At 28.7% G+C, this 19,984-nt stretch overlaps 2 protein-coding genes across 3 annotated transcripts; one reads left to right on the top strand and one right to left on the bottom strand.

Moving 5' to 3' along the window:
• Positions 1 to 5,987: 5,987 nt before the first annotated feature.
• LOC103483985 (NAC domain-containing protein 7-like) lies at positions 5,988 to 10,045 on the top strand. 2 transcript variants are annotated; one of them, XM_008440870.2, is made up of 5 exons: positions 5,988 to 6,080; positions 6,191 to 6,285; positions 8,002 to 8,183; positions 8,279 to 8,550; positions 9,247 to 10,045. In XM_008440870.2, exons 3-5 carry the CDS (start codon positions 8,024 to 8,026, stop codon positions 9,829 to 9,831), a joined length of 1,017 nt encoding a protein of 338 aa, XP_008439092.1. In that variant the 5' UTR covers positions 5,988 to 6,080; positions 6,191 to 6,285; positions 8,002 to 8,023; the 3' UTR covers positions 9,832 to 10,045. The 2 variants fall into 2 exon arrangements, with proteins under 2 accessions (XP_008439092.1, XP_008439093.1); XM_008440871.3 differs by having other exon boundaries at positions 6,009 to 6,115; positions 9,247 to 10,027.
• A 4,925-nt stretch (positions 10,046 to 14,970) lies between these two features.
• Positions 14,971 to 19,716, bottom strand: LOC103483983 (monocopper oxidase-like protein SKS1). The gene is made up of 9 exons (XM_008440869.3): positions 19,343 to 19,716; positions 18,308 to 18,417; positions 17,955 to 18,225; positions 17,734 to 17,872; positions 16,962 to 17,328; positions 16,370 to 16,735; positions 16,177 to 16,255; positions 15,614 to 15,813; positions 14,971 to 15,417 (listed from the first exon to the last, which is right to left on the bottom strand). The coding sequence occupies exons 1-9, from the start codon at positions 19,478 to 19,480 to the stop codon at positions 15,309 to 15,311; spliced, it is 1,779 nt and encodes a 592-aa protein (XP_008439091.1). The 5' UTR covers positions 19,481 to 19,716; the 3' UTR covers positions 14,971 to 15,308.
• Between the last annotated feature and the right edge of the window lie 268 nt (positions 19,717 to 19,984).

The following is a 19,984-nucleotide window of genomic DNA, read 5'->3' as shown; positions in this document are numbered from 1 at the left end:
TATCACAACAACAATAAAATATTAAATTAAATTAAAATATCATTTTTTTAGATTTTAAAATTTATTTAATTTTAGTCCTCATCTCCCTCCTTATAATTTCAATAAATCTTTAGATTTAGTCCGATCACCTCCAATTTTTATCAAAATAAAATAAATTTTATGTAGAAGAAATCCAATATGAGTTAGTAAATAACAAAACGTTTTTTTAATCGACTAAAATTAGGAGTAGGAGATTTTTTTTATTGAATAAGAGTCACCTACCATCGTACTTTTTTAAGAAGATAATTGCGAAATTTTATTTAAGCACCCGCACGGAATAAGATGATTCGAGTGTATTAATTTAGTTTAATGTATTTAAATTTTAACTTAAATTAAAATATTGTGTATTTAAAATTAATTTAAATTAAAATCGTACAATATACTCTTGGTTGGAGTATTCTTCAAAAAATACATACATTTCCACATTTGTACTCCTTCTCTTCGTTTCCTAAGAAGATTCGAGCGTTCAAACAATTACCTTTTCTTTTATTTTCTTTTCTTTTCTTTTTTTTTTTGTAAAGGTTTTTAAATAATAACTAAAGTCTTTGACATTCTAGAGAGATTATCTCCTGTTTAATCAATCAAATTTTATTTATCAAAGGTATATAGCTTGGGATTGGATCAACTCATTTTTCAATCAATGTTGTTACACTTCATTTAAATAAATTCAGTAAAATTATTATTGTTAAAAATAATCCATTAATTGCTTTGTTGTTGTTTCTCAATTATTTAAAGCATAATTTAACCAATTATATGACATTAGTAAGTTCTATTTGTTAGAGATTAAAATCCCTTAAGCTTTTTTGTCTTGCAAGAAAAATATAACATGTATATATGTTATTAATTTGTTAGTTATATATGATATTTTTTAGCAATGAGATAAAGAACTTCGTAAACCAAATAAAGGTAGAAAGTTCATAATTCCAATTATTTGAATCAAACCCTCTATTAAACTTTAACTTTTAAAACACACTAAAATTTAGTTTTAAAAAATGGTTTGCGATGATTTTATCAAACATAAACTATTTGTAAAACCTTAAAAATGTTTAAAACCAAAATTAAAAGAAATACCTAATTACTTTTCAAATGATAGAAATTAAATTTAGTACCTAAACTTAAATTAGGACTAAAGTAATATATGAAAATAGCAAGGGGGGAGTGATGATGTTGGCGGAAAACATGTGATGTCACCATGGGTCCGACTGAAGATGGGGTTTCAATCGGTAGCCATCCAGAAGATGCCACGTCATAAAAAGAAAAAGTGGGGCCGCCCAAAATGTCGGGCACGGAAACTCATAATGCTCATAATCCTCATCATTCCTACCCTGGGACCGCCTTCATTGGATCCTTACCCCACCACGCTACCCTAAACTTTGTTTTGTACTTTTAACACTTTTTTTTTTCAATTTTATTTTATTTATTTATTTTAATCATTTCTTCATTTTCTTTATTATTTGTTCATAAGTAAGATATGATAATTAATTCATTCAAATCAATGTCTCTTTTCTTTATTTAATATTTTCTAACTTTTTGAAGTTTTTGATTTTGTTTTCCTTCCTTTTTGTTTCTTACCTTCCAATTTTAATGACTTCTATATTTTCATTATATATGGATTATATTTTATGCTTACTTGTAATTAATAAACTCAAAATCAACCTTGATTATTAATTATCATGATTTATTTACAATATTTAGCCTAATATAGTTTTAAATAAACAAATTTAGTAGAAGTGATATTTGTTTATATATAACACAATTGTATGCATCTATATAAACGACAAATTTCCTACTACTTGTATTTACCTAACTTATATATATATATATATATATATATATATATATATATATATATATATATATATATATATATATATATATAAAAGAAACTATGTGTATATATTTTTTTGTATCAATTAAATTTGTAATATGATGGTAATATTAAATAGAGAATTTGTACTTTTATTGTTTGTGTTTAGGTATTTGAGTTTGTTTGAAACTTATAGTTTCACATATAAAATATTAAAAAAAATTAATAAACAGTGAAATTTGCATTATTCTTGAAATTAGAAAATTAGTGAAGAAAATTAAACTCTAACAAAACTATGAAGCTTAAATCCTTAAGTTTTTCATTATAATTAATCTGTAAATTTTGAAAGAAATGTTTATTTATTCAATTAAACACAAAAGTAAAAATTATTAAATTATTAAAGACTAAAATTTATGAATTTATTTGAGACAAAAAAAAAAGTTGTTCATTTTATGAAATTATTTTTAAAATTTGTTTACAATATTACAAGTATAGTATAAAGATTGAGTACAAGCAAAATGTAACAGACTTAGCAAATACATCTCTCAACATGAATAGACTATAAATACATACTTTTTTTTTTAAAAAAAAAATCATTTTTATCTATTTTTATATATAAAAGGGTCGCAAATACTTCAATTATTTAAAAAATAACTTATTTTAAAATTAAACAAACAAACCCCTTAAACTTATTGTTTATTATGTTTTTGATATAATATAAAATTAGAAAAATGGGGGAAAGAAGAAAGAAAGAGAGAGAAAAAGAAAAAATTAATCCCACGTGTTAAGGGGGCTGCCGGGACCTACTTAGAATGAGACAACAGACGAAAGAGGGCACCACACGAAGAAGCCATGTGGCGGACCCCGCCAGCTGGGACAGACAGAAAACCTTGCTAGTTGCGAGGTCAATGATTAATGGCTAGCCCACGCCGGACCCGTTCCCGCCACGTATACTCAATAATTCCTTTCTCTTACTGGCTCCCACCCCCCACACACACCATTTCAACCTCACCTATTCCAAAATTTATTATATACCACCTCTACATACCTTTAAAACTTTGGTAAGGTTCGCTGATATTAACCTGAAATGGAGTAACATTTATGAAAACAAATTCAGTGTGTGAGTTTAGAGAATACAGTGCTCTTACAGAATTAGAAATTTTCTAAAACTTGTTTTAATTTAAGATCAAAACCTCTCCAATTAAAAATGGTTGAGTAATCAAAAGATCGATAAAGAGACATGAAAATTTTAGCTGATAATTTAAATCTCATACTCTAATTATTTTGTATTTTAAAAAAGTTTAATACTGTATTTTGAACTTTAATTTTTAGTAAAAAGAGAAATAAAAAAAATAGCTAGAGCTCTCACAGTTGATTTGATTAAAGACATTGCAAAGATTTGATAAGCAAATAAAACGTGGAATATATATAAAATATTTTTATTCATTTATTAAAATTATCCTCGAAATATAGTGATTTTGAAATTGAAATAAAGCAAAACAAAAAGAGTCTGTTAATCATTTCCACGACATACATATTCTATACTTTTTAAAATATTATTGAATAGTTCGCACATAAATTTAAAATTACTGTGAATTAATTATACTCAAAATCAGGTCATGAAATAATTTTTTTTAATACTATTACAATATTATTTAACATATTTAATTTTGGAGAAAACAATCAAAAGTTAATTATATATTATTCTCTTTCTCAAAAAAGAAACAAAAAATTTGTAAACCAATGCATGTTTCATGTCAACATGATGGTTGCTATCTCTCCTTTCTATTTGGGAGATTAAAGAGATATCGTTTTGGTTTTCTTTAAGCAAATTTATACTTTCTTAGAAAAAAAATACAATCCGGGAATTTTCTTAAATTGTGATCTAAATACGTTATTCTCGTATAAACATACTTTAATCCTACAAAGTTCTGATAGAACAAGAACAACACTGCTCAACGTGAATAAGAACATAAGTTAACTATTTTGGTTGTTTTTCCTTCTTCATTTTGATTGTGCAGTGAATATTTACAAACAACAAAAATCTAAGTTCTTTTTTCTCACAAACATATAAATAAAATACATTTTTTCTGATGGTTTGCTTATAAAAGGCATCGCAAATATTTTACATTTTCATATATATCAAAATGGAGCACACCTTTAGATATATTATTGATAGACAATGATTTTGTTATATTTTTAATATTTTTTTTATTTACAATAATTTCTATATTAAAAATATCATGATATAAAATTATAAAATTCTTAAGTTTTAATATTTAAGAGAGAAAAAGACGTTTCCAAGATCTGTTTTTATTTTTTACTATAAAGTATTGGGGCACACACACTACCCTCCCATGCACAAGGTCGCATAGATGGCTTAAAATTGGGTACTCGATGCTTATTATCGCTACACTATGGTAGACGTTTTTTTTTTTACTATAAAACCCAAAAACAGTAAAGACATAACCAACCAGGCCCTAAAAATTCATGTACTTTATGGAATAATTTTGCAATTAGGTATGAGTTATAAGTGCACTAGAGATCAATTCCGACTCTCACGATTCCATTCAATAAAGCTCTCAATGAAAGAATAGAGGATGTTGTTGTCAGATAGCTCAAAAAACACAGAGAACAAAAAGAGGTGGCAGAAGGATAGTCATAAGGAAGAGGAACATAAGATAAATTACATAAAAGCATCCCAGGTTCAAAGAAATCTTTAAAATGTCATCTAATTTCCTAACCTAATATGGTTAACTTTTTATCTTTTATTTTTAATAAGTACGTTACTGAAGAGATTTGAAAATAACTTGTTACATCGTTAATATATATATTTTTAACTAAATTGACATTTCTATAATTATTTTACAATTTAGGGGTTTCGTCTATTATAATTAAAAGACGATTGTTAATTTTCAAATTAAAAACAAGTTGAATATGACATGATGAAGATGTTAAAGAGATGCCAACTTAGTTGAGATATGTGGTTGCATCACATCGATTCCTCTTGTCTTATAATTATTTAAAAAGAAAAAAGAAAAACATTATACAAAGAGAATGAATGATGATAGCTTGTAACAGAAAATGTAAATGTGGTTACTAAGATATTTTGTAGTGATGAGACATAATTGAAAGAGGGCAATTGTCACACTCATAATTTTGAAAGCAGAAAAGCCAATTAATATGAGGAAGACAAAGTAATGAGACCACCTTAAAAGCCAATGAAACTTCATAGGAACATCAAAACAAATGGGAATTGAGCCTCTCTCATCACCCCTTCACCACCGCCATCATCATCACACCATTTATTTCTCTATGTTTCATTGTAGTTTGAGACTCAAAGAAGAAGATATCGATGGTGGGGAAAAAATGGTAGGGACTAGCAGGGATATCAAGATTATTTGGGCCATCTTTCAGGGCCACTCGTTCCATATTATCACTTTAGTTGAAGATATATCTTTAAACTTCTAATTTTTTTGGTTGAAGAATCAGTAAAATTCTGAGAAGAAGTTTGTCAAGTTCATGAAATTTGTAAACTAAAATGGACGTATATAGACCGAGATATTTAAACTAAAATTTTAAAGGTGTTCTTGGTCGAAGTAACTTGAAAAAACTCCTCCTCTAAACTCAAAAGGTTTTCCTATAGCATATATGTATGTACGTATGTGTATATATATTTGCATACATATATGATATGTGTGTATAAAAATCTCGTACCATCCCACCAATGAGAACTAAACTCAAGTTCTCAAACTTAACTTTGTTGGCTAGCTGTTCCATTACGTCACACACCTCAAAAAGAAAAAAGAAAATCCAATTTAAAAAAGGGTTATGTTTTGGCAAATTAAAGTTTTGTCCTGTGACTTCCTATAACACCTTCCAATTTGCTTAAACTCTCTCTATCTTTCATCTCTTCAATACAAAAACACCTTTAAAATTCATTCCTTCTTCATATATATTTTCTTTTCCCTCTCTCTCTCTCACTTGGGTCTTTTTCAGCTTTCTTTTTCAGCCTTCACCACCAATTCAGCTATCTCTCTCTCTCTTTCACTCTCTTTCTCCCTAAATATTTTTAATATATCACTTTCTATATATATATATATATATATATATATATATATATATATATATAGACACATAAACAAACCCTAGCTTGCTTGTTCTTCTCCATTCTTCCACCCCTCTCTTTCTCTCAAAGATCTGATCCAACAAACGATCACCCAACCGCCACACGGTGATCAAATCAATTCCCCTAGCTAGAATATCTCTGTTCGTGTTCTTGTTTCTTTTCTTGTCGGATTTAGGGTTTTTCTTAACAAAATCTTTGTCTTTATATCATTGCAGAAACAAAAGCTAGGGTTTGTATTCTTCATCTCTGGGGGTTCATTTATCACCAAAAAGCTAAGATCATTTCTTGGTCATCTTTTCTTAATTACCTTGTGAGCTCTCTCTATTTTCTCTCTTCTTTTTTTCCTTCTCCTTTTTCTCTTCTGCCTCTTTTTTTTTTTTTTTTAATGTTTGGGTTAAAAAATAAATATATGAGATTTGACTTTTTGAGAAAGACAACAAATTAAAGTCAATTACCACAGTTCAATTTTATTACATTTTATTTTTTTTATTTTGTTTTTGGAAGTTTTTTTTTTATCAAACAAAAATGTTGGAGAAGATTCCTAGAATGTTTTTTTTTTTCTTTTTTTTTTGGATGATTGATTGGCAGCCAAGAAAAATCAAGTAGGTCATCACCTAAACTTCTCATTTTTAGAATTTTTTGTAGCAATAAGATGAACTTCCATGATTACATTTTACTTTAATGATAAAAATGGGTATATATATATGTGAGTGGATGACACATTCTCTTCTCTTAAATGGGCTTTTTTTTTTTCACTTCACACATTATGAAATTAATTATGCCTTATAATCCAAATGTAGCTTACAATTTATTACAATCTTAGGATGTGTGTGGAATATTTAATTTTATTATTGTTATTCATTAAATACTATGAAATTAAATTAATTAAAGTACTTTCAATTGAATTACTTGTTTAAACCTGTAAAATTATTGTGTGAATATAATTGATGTTTCAAAACCTCTATTTGTTTGAAATGATTTTTAAAATTTAGATTATTATTTAAGATATTGATTTTGTTCGTTGTTATACATATATTCATCATAAGAGAACACAAACCCTATCTGAAAACTATAGGGTGTAAATATTATTGCTAATTATGAATTGTACAGATAATTAACTTTGTGTTATTCTCTTGCTCTAATTCCTCAAATGATATCCATGTCTAATTTTTCCTTGGTTGTAGTATTTTCTAATTGTCTTCTTCCCCTTCTTATTTATTTGTATGTCATTTTAAATATTTAACTCAATTGACATTAATAGAAATTTAATTGAAATTAAGCTAACAATTTTTTTTAGGTCACCTCAAATGCGGTATAAGTGTGAGGAGATGAACTTTCAACCTCCAAAAACAAAAACTATTTATAACTTATATATTCGTTAAAGAAAAATTTAAAACATTACGTATTATATATCTATTAAAATATCATTTTGTTCTATATACTTTAAAATTTGTTCTACTTTAATTTTTGTGACTAAATTTAAGATTTATTGATCATAAAATAACTAAAATTCGATAATGGAAGATATGAGCGCTAAAATTGAACAAACTTTTGAACGTAAGAAAATAAAATGATATTCTAATCAAATATAAAGATACTAAAATGGAATGCAAATTATTGACTTCAAAATAGGATAAAGTTGTTAAGGAAAGTGTCATTCTAGTTAAGATGTCACAGTGTATCTTTGACGATCCCTCCCTCCCCTCTAGTATCATGTTAAAAAAAATCAATAAAATAACATGCAAGACATAAAATGGAAACAAATCCTTATTAAGTATAATATTATTTGGCATAATGTAAACAATATTTTAGAGCAATAATATAATACTACTTTACGTGGGTTATTGAATTTAATTTCTTGTTAGAGAACTTACATTTTTTTTTAGATTTGAACTCTTAGCCTCATTAAACTCTTCAATGTCACATGTGTGTATGAAACCAATCCTAGCTAGAAAAATCAAAATTAATTAACTTTAATTAAAGACAAATATAAACATTTTAACGTTGTAAAAAATGAAAATTTCAGGATTTATATAACAGAATATAGAATGAACACATTCATACATGTTCCTCCTGGTTTTCGATTCCACCCAACGGATGAAGAACTTGTGGATTACTACCTTAGGAAAAAGATTTGTTCAAGAAGGATTGAATTGGATGTCATTAAAGATGTAGACCTTTATAAAATTGAACCATGGGATCTCCAAGGTAATATTATATATCAACTATTTTTCTTTTACCTTATAGAATATTCAATTACAATAATTAACTATATATATTTTGATGTTTGAATATATATATAGGGATATGCAGTCTTGGGACAGAAGATCAAAATGAATGGTATTTTTTCAGCCATAAGGACAAGAAATATCCAACAGGAACAAGAACAAATAGGGCAACTGCTGCTGGATTTTGGAAAGCAACAGGCAGAGATAAGGCTATCTATTCTAAACACGATTTGATTGGTATGAGAAAGACTTTGGTCTTTTACAAAGGTCGAGCTCCGAATGGCCAAAAGTCCGATTGGATCATGCATGAGTATAGGCTTGAAACGGATGAAAATGCTACACCACAGGTAAAGTTTAAAAAACCTGATCGAATAACATGTTTAAAAGTGATTTTAAAAGTTAGCTAGATCATGTATTCAAAATCACAAACATGAAAAATATGTCTTTAATTATTAATCGTTCAAGATTAATTAAATATAATTTGATTGTTTCACTTTTAAATATGGTTTCCATGGAGTGATTTTAAGCATGAAACACAAATAATTTAATTGTTTCAAGACAGTAGTAGGGATTATTTGGAAGTTGAATAATTAGTTGTTATATATATATAGTTTGTGGCTTATAATAATATGTGTTTGTGATGTATATTTTTTAGTTTTTGTTATAATAGTCAATTTCTGAGTGTAGAATATTTAGTTTAGGTTACATAGGAGAGGACGAATATGATTGCAAAATAGTAAATTTCCTAGATAACAAGGATTATTTTAAATAGATTTTTCACCGTAACTAAATGTATTACGATTAATAATTTGAAACTTCAACTATTATTATACAGAGGAAAACTCAAACATTAGAGTGACTCTAATTTTAATATCCTACTATACTTAATGCAAGTTGGTGACCCAAATAGTCCCGCAACAAAAACAAGGACTATTAATATTTCTTTAATGTTGTTAGTGTTCATTTGTGTTTTCTTATATAACTTTATAATCTTGTATATTTCTTGCCTACTTCGTATCATTTTTCTCGATTCTTTCATCCAGGAAGAAGGATGGGTAGTTTGCAGGGTGTTTAAGAAGAGAATAGCGACAGTAAGAAGAATGAATGAGCACGAATCACCGTGTTGGTACGAGGAACCGATGTCGTTTATGCCTGACCTAGACTCTCCAAACCAAAGCTCACATTCAAATTTCCCTCACCATGTTTCTAACTTCCCATGCAAAAAGGAGGTAGAATATTTGCCCTACCAACAAGCTCAAGTACCCCAAGACAACCATAATTTCCTTCACTTACCCCTTTTGGAAAGCCAAAAGTTGGCCAATACCTTTGCCCTAGACGTCAACTTACAAACCCCCAACTTCCAACCATCAGCTCCAAAACAACAAAACATCCCACAACAACACTCAGACCAAAATTTGTTGTTTTTGTTCGACAATAACAACAACAGCAGCGATGAACAAACAATGGATGAGCTCACAGATTGGCGCGTGTTTGATAAATATGTTGCTTCTCAGCTCAGCCAAGAGAATGTTAATAATAATAATGCTTCTAAGCAAGAAGTTATGGTTCCACAAAATGCTCCCACATCCACGACTTCAACTTCTCCTATTGATCAGCTTTGGAAGTGAAACCAAAAAAACTTTTTCTCTTCTTATTAAAGGGTTTATTTCATATTATTATTATATTATAATTAATTATAGAATGTTATTAGAGTTCAAAAGGGTCTAATTTGAAGTTGTTTCTAATCAAGATTTATGTACATAATAAAGACTTATATATATTGTTGTACCATTCGATATACAATATACACACAAGTATACGTAACAGCTCTTTTATGTGTCTTATGTTTTGGCTTTTTGGTTTGCCTAATTAATTTTACCTCGTTTGTGGTTTTATTTGGTTAGAAAGAAATTAAGAAAACAACCCTTTTAAAACATATTTCGGAGTAATTTTGAATATATTCTCAAAGTTCTAAAAGTTAGAAAAATAGGTAAAATGATTTACTTGATACTCATGTTTTTTAATTTTTATCTATTTAGTTTTTGAAGTTTTAAAATTAAATACTTCAATCTTTAAGATTTTTAGGGGAAAAAATTCTAAATAATCCCTTCACGTTATTATAAAGAAAAACAGATAAAATGGTACTAAGAATTAATGTCAACCTAGTTCAAATGTTCAGGTGCGCTTTTCCGCGTTTCTTTTTATTCTTTATTTTCTTGCTAAAAAATCTCATGGACTACATGTTGATCGTAGCCTTATTCATATGAACGGATCACTTTGTATGATTTGTGAAAGTGTAAAATAGTTTGTAACGTGGATTTAAAAAAAGCATAGAATTTAAAAGGTCGTTTTTATATTGACTTAAGAAAAAAATTGTTTAAAATACACTTTAAAAAATATTTGGCCACCAAAACACTCCAATATATTTTTCTTTTCAAAATAAATTATTTATTAAATTAAATACTTGAAAATATATTCAAAACAAATGTGAATAATTATATTGCCTTAAATATACTAATGAGGAGCCACAAAACAATACTATTTCCTCTTTTTTTTACTGATTTTTCTATATTCTATATATTAATACTAGTGCATGTCCATTTTTCTTAATCATTTCATAAAATTTTTCTCGTGCAAACCAATCTCTAAATATATTTAGATACCAAACAACATACAAAATAATACACTTACCGATATTGTAAATAACTCAAATAGGTAAGACAGTTGTCTATTTAACTAAGAGATTTTTGGTAAATCTCCACACCCATGTTATTGTTTAAAAAAAAAACTGAAAAATAATGAAGAGGAGAACAAATGGAAAATAGTATGAAATTACCCATGAATATATATATAGAAAGGTTTTTTTTAACTTAATTTTATAAATATAGAAAAATAAAAAGTACATATAGTGAAAGATGTATAGTCAATGCAAATAATGAATTCTATATATATATGAGTATATGGGTATATACAAGGGTTATATATTCATATATATATATATATGGGTATATATAAGGAAACTATAAGTGAGTTTTGCTAAAAACAAAAACAAGACAAGGAATCAAAGTCTTAGAAAACCCATCTTGCCTTTTAAGCCAAATATCCAAAGCTAACAAAAGCATAGAAAAAAAAAAGAGAGGAAAAGTGGAAGAAAGTAATAATATATAGACCATTCATATATATGGAGGCTTTGCAGTGAAGTTTAAACTTAGGCCTAAAATTCCCTTTAGTCTTAAGCAATCATGGTACACCATATGTAGTCTTATATCTTATTCATAAATATATATTTAAAGTAGGGCAACACGAGAACTTTTTCAAATCACAATCATCTTTTTAATGCTACTCTCACCCGAACATGTGCTTAGTTGTAGAGTTATATGTAGGATCTATTAAGAATCACAGGTTAGAAAAAAAAAACAAATTAAAGGATGTCACACTTTTAAATAAGAGATAGATGAGTTACTTCCCTCGTTAATTGTCAATTAGTTTTGAGATGGAGTATCAAAACCTATACCTATAAAAAGCCTAAATAAATATTTAAAAACCAAATTACCTCATACTCTCAAATATTAATTAATTTAGAGATTAAATCTTATATTATTTAATAAAATTTAATGTATTAATGTTGGTATGATTGCACTCTAAAAATTATGTGTATATGAGAGACCGTGTACATTTTTAATAGGTGCATCCTATCGACCATCAACATTTAAATACAACCATATAACTAATTAAAAGAAGAAATGGCAATAACATATAGGCTTCCTCTCTTCTTCTAACAAAAGATAAAAGGCTTGAAGTATATTTTAATTGAGAAAAAGAAATATAAAAATACTCTATTGATATATAACTTTAAAAATAAGTAATATAAAGTAGATAAAATCATATCATTGCAAAAATATGCGGAGAATGAATGGAATGTTTTAATAAGTAAAATTATGGCTTAATAGTACATATGAATCTCCACCGCCGTCCTAATATATAAAGAAAAATTGGAAGAAGAAGAAAATATTGGCAACAAGAAATTGGAAAGGGGAGAGAGAGCTTTAGCAAGGGAGGAAAAAATGAAAAGAGGAGGAGAAATGTATGGGTTTGGCTATGAATCTTCTGGTTGTTGAAGTTATTTATATATATATATATATATATATATAATCTAAGACAAACAGAGACACACTTGAATTGAATATTTGAAGAAGTCAGAACCAGCTTTGGGATAAACCTTTTATCCAATGAATTATATGATATATATGTGATAATTTAGGGGACATAAACTTTATAGCCATTGTCTCTCTCTCTCTCTCTCTTACAAAAAGACATAAAAACACAAACATAATTATTTCATATGATGAACACAAGCAATCCCAAGTGCAACCCCATGACCATAGAACAAACTAGGGTTTGACATTTTTACACACACACACATATGAATTTCCAAATTAATTAGAAAAGAAATAATGATTGTGTGAGAGATTTTGGTCATTAATGAAAAACAAATTAAGAGATTATTGTTTGTGAGAAAAGCAAGATAAAATATGATGGATTTTTGCTTAGTAAAAACACACTAAAAAAAGGATTTATGTCCATGTGAATGCTATCATATTATATATAATATATGTCCTCTTGTTTGATCCTCACAACAAAATGTAAACAAATTAAACTAAATCCTTCTTCTTCTTCTTCTTCTGTCCCACATAATCTATAGTCTCATCATGTTTAATTATTACTTCTTTTTCCAAAAAGTATATAATTTAATCCCCTCTTGTCTTATCGAGATTTGTCTAACTAAACCCTAAAATGTAGGTATATGTATATATATATTTGGGTAGAGTAAAGTATTAGAGCAGACCTCATATTCGAGTCTTTCGATTATAACAATTAGTGCTTTCAAGAATGGTAATCTACAAAATTAATTACAATATTACTATTTCAAATACTTCCATGTTTATAATCCAATTAAGATAGTTTGTATCCAAAGACATTGTTATAACTAAACTAAATTAAAATGGCAGGCATCCAAACACATATCATTATAATTTATAAACTATAGGATAATACATTTATTATAATAACTAAACCAACCCCGCTTTTGAATGCTTCTTGAATAACTTTAAATGTGATTTTAGTTAGAAAGAAACTTGGATGCGATTGGGAATCTCATTCGATGAAAAAAGTGAAAATCAAAAACATTTTATTTGAGTTCTTTTCATCGTGGTTTTTTTTTTTTTTTTTTTTTTTTGCACTTATTAAATAAACACATTTGAATTATAAGTTGTCTTTAAAAGTGAAAAAAAAAATTATCTAATTTTTGTAATTTTCAAAACATTCACTCCGACCTTAAAATACTCTTAAAAAATAAGCAACAAAATACACTAATGAAACAGATGAGAGAAAACAGTGTCTATAATTATTTTTTTTTAACTATTTATAGCAATTCTCGTGTTAAATATGATTATTTTATGTTTAATTAATTTGACCTAACTTAATAATTATTTGAGTTCGATTTTTAGTTTTTAAAGATTAGACTTAGAAACTTACTTTCATACATCCATTGCTGCATGAATTTTGAGGATTGTTTTCCTGCCCTCTACTAACTTGAGAAATATATATATATATATAATTAGTTAAGAAATTTACGTTTTAAAAAACATGCTGAGTTTTAAAAACTAAAAAAAAAAAAGAAAGAAAGAAAGAAAGAAAGAATTCAATAAATATTTGTTTTTTCTTTAAATTAAGTCCATTTCCTTTTATTTCTAGTTTATATTTTTTTTAAGGTATAATAGTTGAATTTTTAGATAAATTTTAAAACAAAAACTAAATTTTTTAATTTTTAAAAAATTTGACTTAATTTTTAAAAAATATTAATAAAAAAGTAAACAATAAAGTAAGAAATTTTTTGAAGTAAAAGCTTAATTTTTAAAAAGTTAAAAACTAAAAATAAAATCGTTATCAAAAGGTTCCATAAATAATATGTCATGTCTTATATATATATAAAGTCAGCTACTAAGGGTAAGTTGCTTGAAGAAATGGTAAAGGCTCTCAAATGAGCACATGCCTGTTTAAGAAGATCTATCATAATTAACTTGCTCTAATAATTAATTATATTGTTTTATGTGTGGTCTCTAATTTTTCGTTTACAGTTTAATTGCCTCTCCTCCCAACAGAATAACATTAGAAAATATAACTATAATAAACGGTGGAATTTCTCTTTCTATATTTGTTTGAAAATAAATATAGTAAAATTTTAGATTCAATTGGGATTGGTTAATAATAGATCTAAAATTTGGTTACATTTTGGGCCCTTTTATAAATCTAATTTTCAAAATTCAAAATTCAAAAGCCTTAGTAACATTTAGACAAGAAGAATTTGATTAGCAAATTTATTTTGTTTTTGTTTATTTAGAATTCAACATATTTATATTGTTGTTGATCGGATGAGAGGAACTTTATAAAAAAAACCATTCAACATATATTATTATGAGATCGAGAAATGTTTAGGGTTATATATTTACTCTAATGTTCAAGACTATTTTAAAAGTAAAGAAATAAATATGAAAACATTTGAAATTACAATTACTAAGATTTGTTTCTTAAGAAAATGAATGATTACACTAAAGTGAGTGGATATTAATATAACTCTGATATCTGTGTATTAGACATTCCACCAAGTGGATAAAATCAAACCTTCACCCTCACAACAACTTTGGATATAAGTTGAAAATAAACCAAAAGTAAAAAATGAAAGAAAAAAAAAATTAACCAAACAATCATTTGATCACAAGAGGCAGAATTTTTATCAAATTTAAATATAGCAAATATCAAAGTTATGACAAAAAAGAATTCTCAAGGATATCATGACTGCAAATTTTTGCTAACGTTACTAAACTATTCAAATTACAATTTTACTAAGTTGAGGAAAGGGCAGAAAAGAATGTCATTTAGACCAATCTCTCTATGAAAAATACTCATTCACACACCTAACTGACTGCTGTATACAAAACAAATCAGATGACAATCCCAAAACGAAACCAATGATGTCGATCCCGAAAAGGACGACTCTGATGAGAAGTAAATGAAAAACAATGTTCGTCGATCATAAAAGTTACTTTTAGCTAAAGATGGAAACCAGATTTAGAAGTGCCATCAGAAGAGCGATGAAGAGTTTTGAGTGTCCCTTGAAGATTGATTTAGCATTATTGCTTTTGTGGTGCTGTTCTCTGAAAACCAAAACAAAAGCAAAAGAGTGAGTAGATGATGGTTTGCGAAAGGCAGAAACAAAGGAAGAAGAATAGAATTGCTACAGTTCCGTTTTGGTATTTTTCGTTATTCTCAATTTCTTACGATGGTTTTCATTTTTCTTAAAGAAAACAAAAAACTAACAACCAAATAGTTACATACGGGGCTTTCACATACTTTTGCAAACTCTGCAATGCACCGCAGTATAGAACATTTGAAGGAGCTGCCATCTCGGTTTTCCCATTTTCCTCCGGATTGATAATTCTCAAATATGTTTCTTGACCTAAATACCATCTATCCAAATTTTCTGCTCTAAGATTCCATGATCCAACATTGTCCAGAGAAATAAGAACAGCAGTCCAAGCCCCAGGATAAACCTGAAAACCGATACATATTTACCAAATCAGAATCTAAGAAGAACTAATAATAATGTCAATATACCAGTGCTCCGTCCTAATACAATACTATCGAAGAGTAACATTTTTCAAATTATTCACAAATTTTATCACAAACATATAAGAAAGTAGAGAACTCATAGTCAATCAGATCTTAGATTGTTCCAGCCTTGTATTATAGTATTTTAATCTCCACTACATTAATTTTAAATCAAATGTGGTAAAGAAGAATAAGGAACCCGGTTTACTTTGCTTTGCTTTTTGCTTTAATAATAACATTCATTACACGCGTGTTTCAAATCAATCTTCACATGACAACTTGGAGAAGAAAAAAGAAAAACAAACCTGAGTCGTGCATCGGGTAATGGCATCCCATTTATTGTAGCTACCTCTTTTGTCTTCTGACCAATCACCATAACCCATACTGCAAGATTAATACACATCGAATTAATCAACATTTTAAAGCAATTGATGCATAAAGTAAAAGAATAGCTTCTTGACTGAATATATAATGGGGAAATGGAGGGGAAAATCTCACCCAACCACAAAAAATGAATAACCATCCATATGAATACTGTGGATGATAGAATCGTTGTTCTGGAATATCACTTCAATGAATCCTTTATATGTCGCATTTATAATAGATATATCTGCCTTTGGTGTTCTGTTCAATGGCCTATCAGGAAAATCAAGCTTGTATGCTCCCTTAACTTTATGTTGGTCAGCAAGCCTGATTGGTGTTTTAGGAGGAACAAATGAGATACCGTTGAAGGTTGCGCGAGCAGTTTTGTTGATCGTCACCAATGGTTCACTCTTCAACAAATATGTACGAGTAACATTTATCTGACCATAGTGAAAAGATCCCTGTGGATTAGGACGGGCACCACTAGCAGATACATTTTGCCTGATTCATTAAATAGGACATTCATAAGAAATCACCAGTTCCAAAAAAAATCCAAGAATAGAACAATTCAACTCCAAAGTGCCAACAACTTTATCGTGGTAGAATTTGTTTTCAGAAAAAATTAAAGTACGGAAACATGTTCATTAATCACAACTCTGATATGACTCAAAATCCTTTATCACAAGATACCAAGAATATGAAGAAAGATACTGCTTTTAAAACGAACCTTACACTCCTGGCCTGGTTCATTGATCTCTCCTTGTCGTAAAAATCATTGGGAGGATCTGGAAGAGGGCCAGTTGCTGGTCCTTTGGAGTTGGAGTAGTGTAAGATGGCAACACCTGTTACCTTTTGCCAAAGTGATTCATTCACAAATCTAGCACTTGCAACAATGTAGTAATCGGTACTGGCATTCTGGTCCATGGTAACTAAGAAAGAGTATGATTGTCCAACATGTATATCAAAGTCTGTGAAATTTTGCATAACTGTATAATGTCCCTCTGTTTCTGCTAGGAGCATATAATGACTTTGGATTCTAAAATTCAAACTGGTAGAAATCCCAACGTTGTGTACACGAACTCGATAAGTTTTTCCTGAACGAAAACAAAAAACTTCAGTGAAAGAAAACCAAACAGTTCAATATAAAAGCCTGAAATTGGGAATTTGCAGCAAATAATGCCCTTTAGCATCATCTGTCCTGGATTTTTTTAACTCAATATTACCAAATTTGCCTACCTATGTTATGATCTACTCATCAGACAAATCTAACATTGGTTTCGAGTGAGTGTAGTCTAAAATTTGTCAATTAAACAGTCTTTTCCAGGACAATCAGAAGTTGCATAAGAAATCACCATACTTCTTGGAAAAATTAAAAGAAAGTTATCATGAGGAATAGAACAGTAACATTCACGGAAGAAAGATCTCATAAAGTACAAACTACACTTTCAAACTGGAATGTGACAACTTATGCATGGGTAGTTACAAAATAAGAACATTACCAGGATGCACTTGAATAGTTTCGTACTGGATACCGGCAGGTACGAGAGTTGTGTTATACTGGTAAGGCCCCTTGCCATTGATAAGAACTCCATCTGGAATTCCAAGTTCCTTTCCAGCATCAAGATCTGCCCTGAGTGCCTGAATTCAAAAAATTCGATATAATAAGACTGGTTTAAATTTGAAAAAGTTCAATGACACCACAAATAAAGCAGAAACTAACCTTGTGGTTTCTTGTATACCAATCACCAATCATAATGGAAATTTCCCCATCAGGTTCAGGAAAAGGAATCGGGATAATCTCTCGGTTATTAATAACAATTGGGCCAAACCCACCAGATGCTCTTTGAAAATTGAGTGATGGAAAGTAATAGAAACTTCCAATCTGATCCTTCACTTGAAACTGGTAGGTCCAGTTCCACTTTGGAGGAATTGGACAATTGGTTCCCAGAACACCATCTTGCCAGGAGTTTCTCCGCATTTGAATCCCGGACCTGCCATAGTTAATACAGAGCTCTTTGAATCATACAGAAGCTAATATATACATATAGAAGTCACTTTCTCAAGTAAATATACCAAGTCAGTAGAAGATTTTCGTCCAAATCATTCCATACATTAACAACCACATTGTAATTAGTGGTGGCATTGATTGGAGGACCAGGAAACTGTTCATTCACAGCTATAACCTGCAACAACAAATTTTAAACCATCAATAATCATAGATAAATCCAAAATCTTAGAAGTCAGTAAAGACAAATTTAACTTTTATATGATCTAACATTCGCACAACAAGTGAAAATCAATGTCGGGCGACTCTAATATCATCTCAAGTCATTTATCATCAACTCAAATATTTATACAAATGGATGAAATCAAATTTAATGTTATATCATATAACAGCAAATCATATCTAAAAAACTTCAACCAATTTAGTTTATATTATTTAAAAAACTAATAATTCATTTACCCAAAAAGATATTCTCAATTATATTTTTCATTTTTCATCATTTAAAAACGGTGTTTATTGTTCATCAAATTTAAGAAACAAAACCAAATTATTAGTTATAAATATTATACACAGACATATATATTTATAGATTTTCGCGTCAATAAAACTTTCTCGACAATCAAAATGAGTAACTTAAAAGTTGCATATTATGCTCCTGAACGGCTGAAAGCAATCATATTTAAAAAAAAAGAAAAAGCCCTAAATTATTCAATGCCTCAAACCGCGCGACCCGGTAATTAAATAAAAATTTAAAAATATAAACACACACAAAATTTTAAAAATATAATTTTAAAAATCCAGGAAACAGTCTTTCTTTTCTTCTTTTCTTCTTTTCTTCTTTTCTTCTTCTTCTTTTTTTTTTTTCTTAATTAAACTAAGGTTCATTTTCTGTTTGGGTACGATACAGTCATACATACCAAAAACATAAACCACAAACCAATACTCGAAGAACGTAAACGTACTCCTAAACTTGAAACAAACTAAATTGGAGAACCAAACAGTGAAGAGTGGTATTTCATTTCAAAATGAAAATAGGCAAAAAAAGAAAAAAGAAAGAAAGGAAAACGGAAACAGAAACAGAGAGAGACAGAGAGAAAGAGAACCTGCTGGGGAACGCCCAAGGGAGAGGCGGTGATGTAAGAGAGGCGAAAGTCATAAAAGACGTAGGGATCAGCGGCGGAGCAAAGGGAAGGAAGAAATATAATAGGAAAGATGAGATGGAAGAGTGAAAACAGAGGCATTGTGTTGTAGAGTAATGAAAGAAGATCAGTCTTAGAGAGATGACTGAAAGAAGGATTTACATAATCAGAATTAGAGAGACAGAGAGTCTGTTGTCGTTGTTATTGTTCTTCCTTCTTGTTCTTGTTCTTTCTATGTGTTCTTGGGGATTTGGGTTTGGGTTTTTGTGTGCAGAGAAGAGAAGAGAAGAAAAGAAAGGAAAGGAAGGAATTATAAGAATGAAATGCAACGGTTATACGGTCAATCACACTGACCGGAAGCCTTGCCCTAAAATCCACTTTCTTTTTTTAAGCAACCTGACCACTCACTGCTTCAACCGGTTTCTTTTTCTTTTTCTTCTTCTTCTTATTATTATTATCATTATCATTATCATTATTATTAAATTTCTTATTTATTTTGAGATTTCCACCTCACCAGACAATTTCTTTTTATTAATTATTTTTCTGAAACCTTGGACTCTCTTTTACTCAATATACCTTATTTGTTTTTTTGTCAGAAAATAATAA

Source organism: Cucumis melo, chromosome 6, assembly GCF_025177605.1.
Source record: "Cucumis melo cultivar AY chromosome 6, USDA_Cmelo_AY_1.0, whole genome shotgun sequence".
Classification (NCBI taxonomy): domain Eukaryota; kingdom Viridiplantae; phylum Streptophyta; class Magnoliopsida; order Cucurbitales; family Cucurbitaceae; genus Cucumis; species Cucumis melo.
Note: the sequence above shows the minus strand (reverse complement) of the source record. Positions and strands in the feature narration are given on the sequence as shown.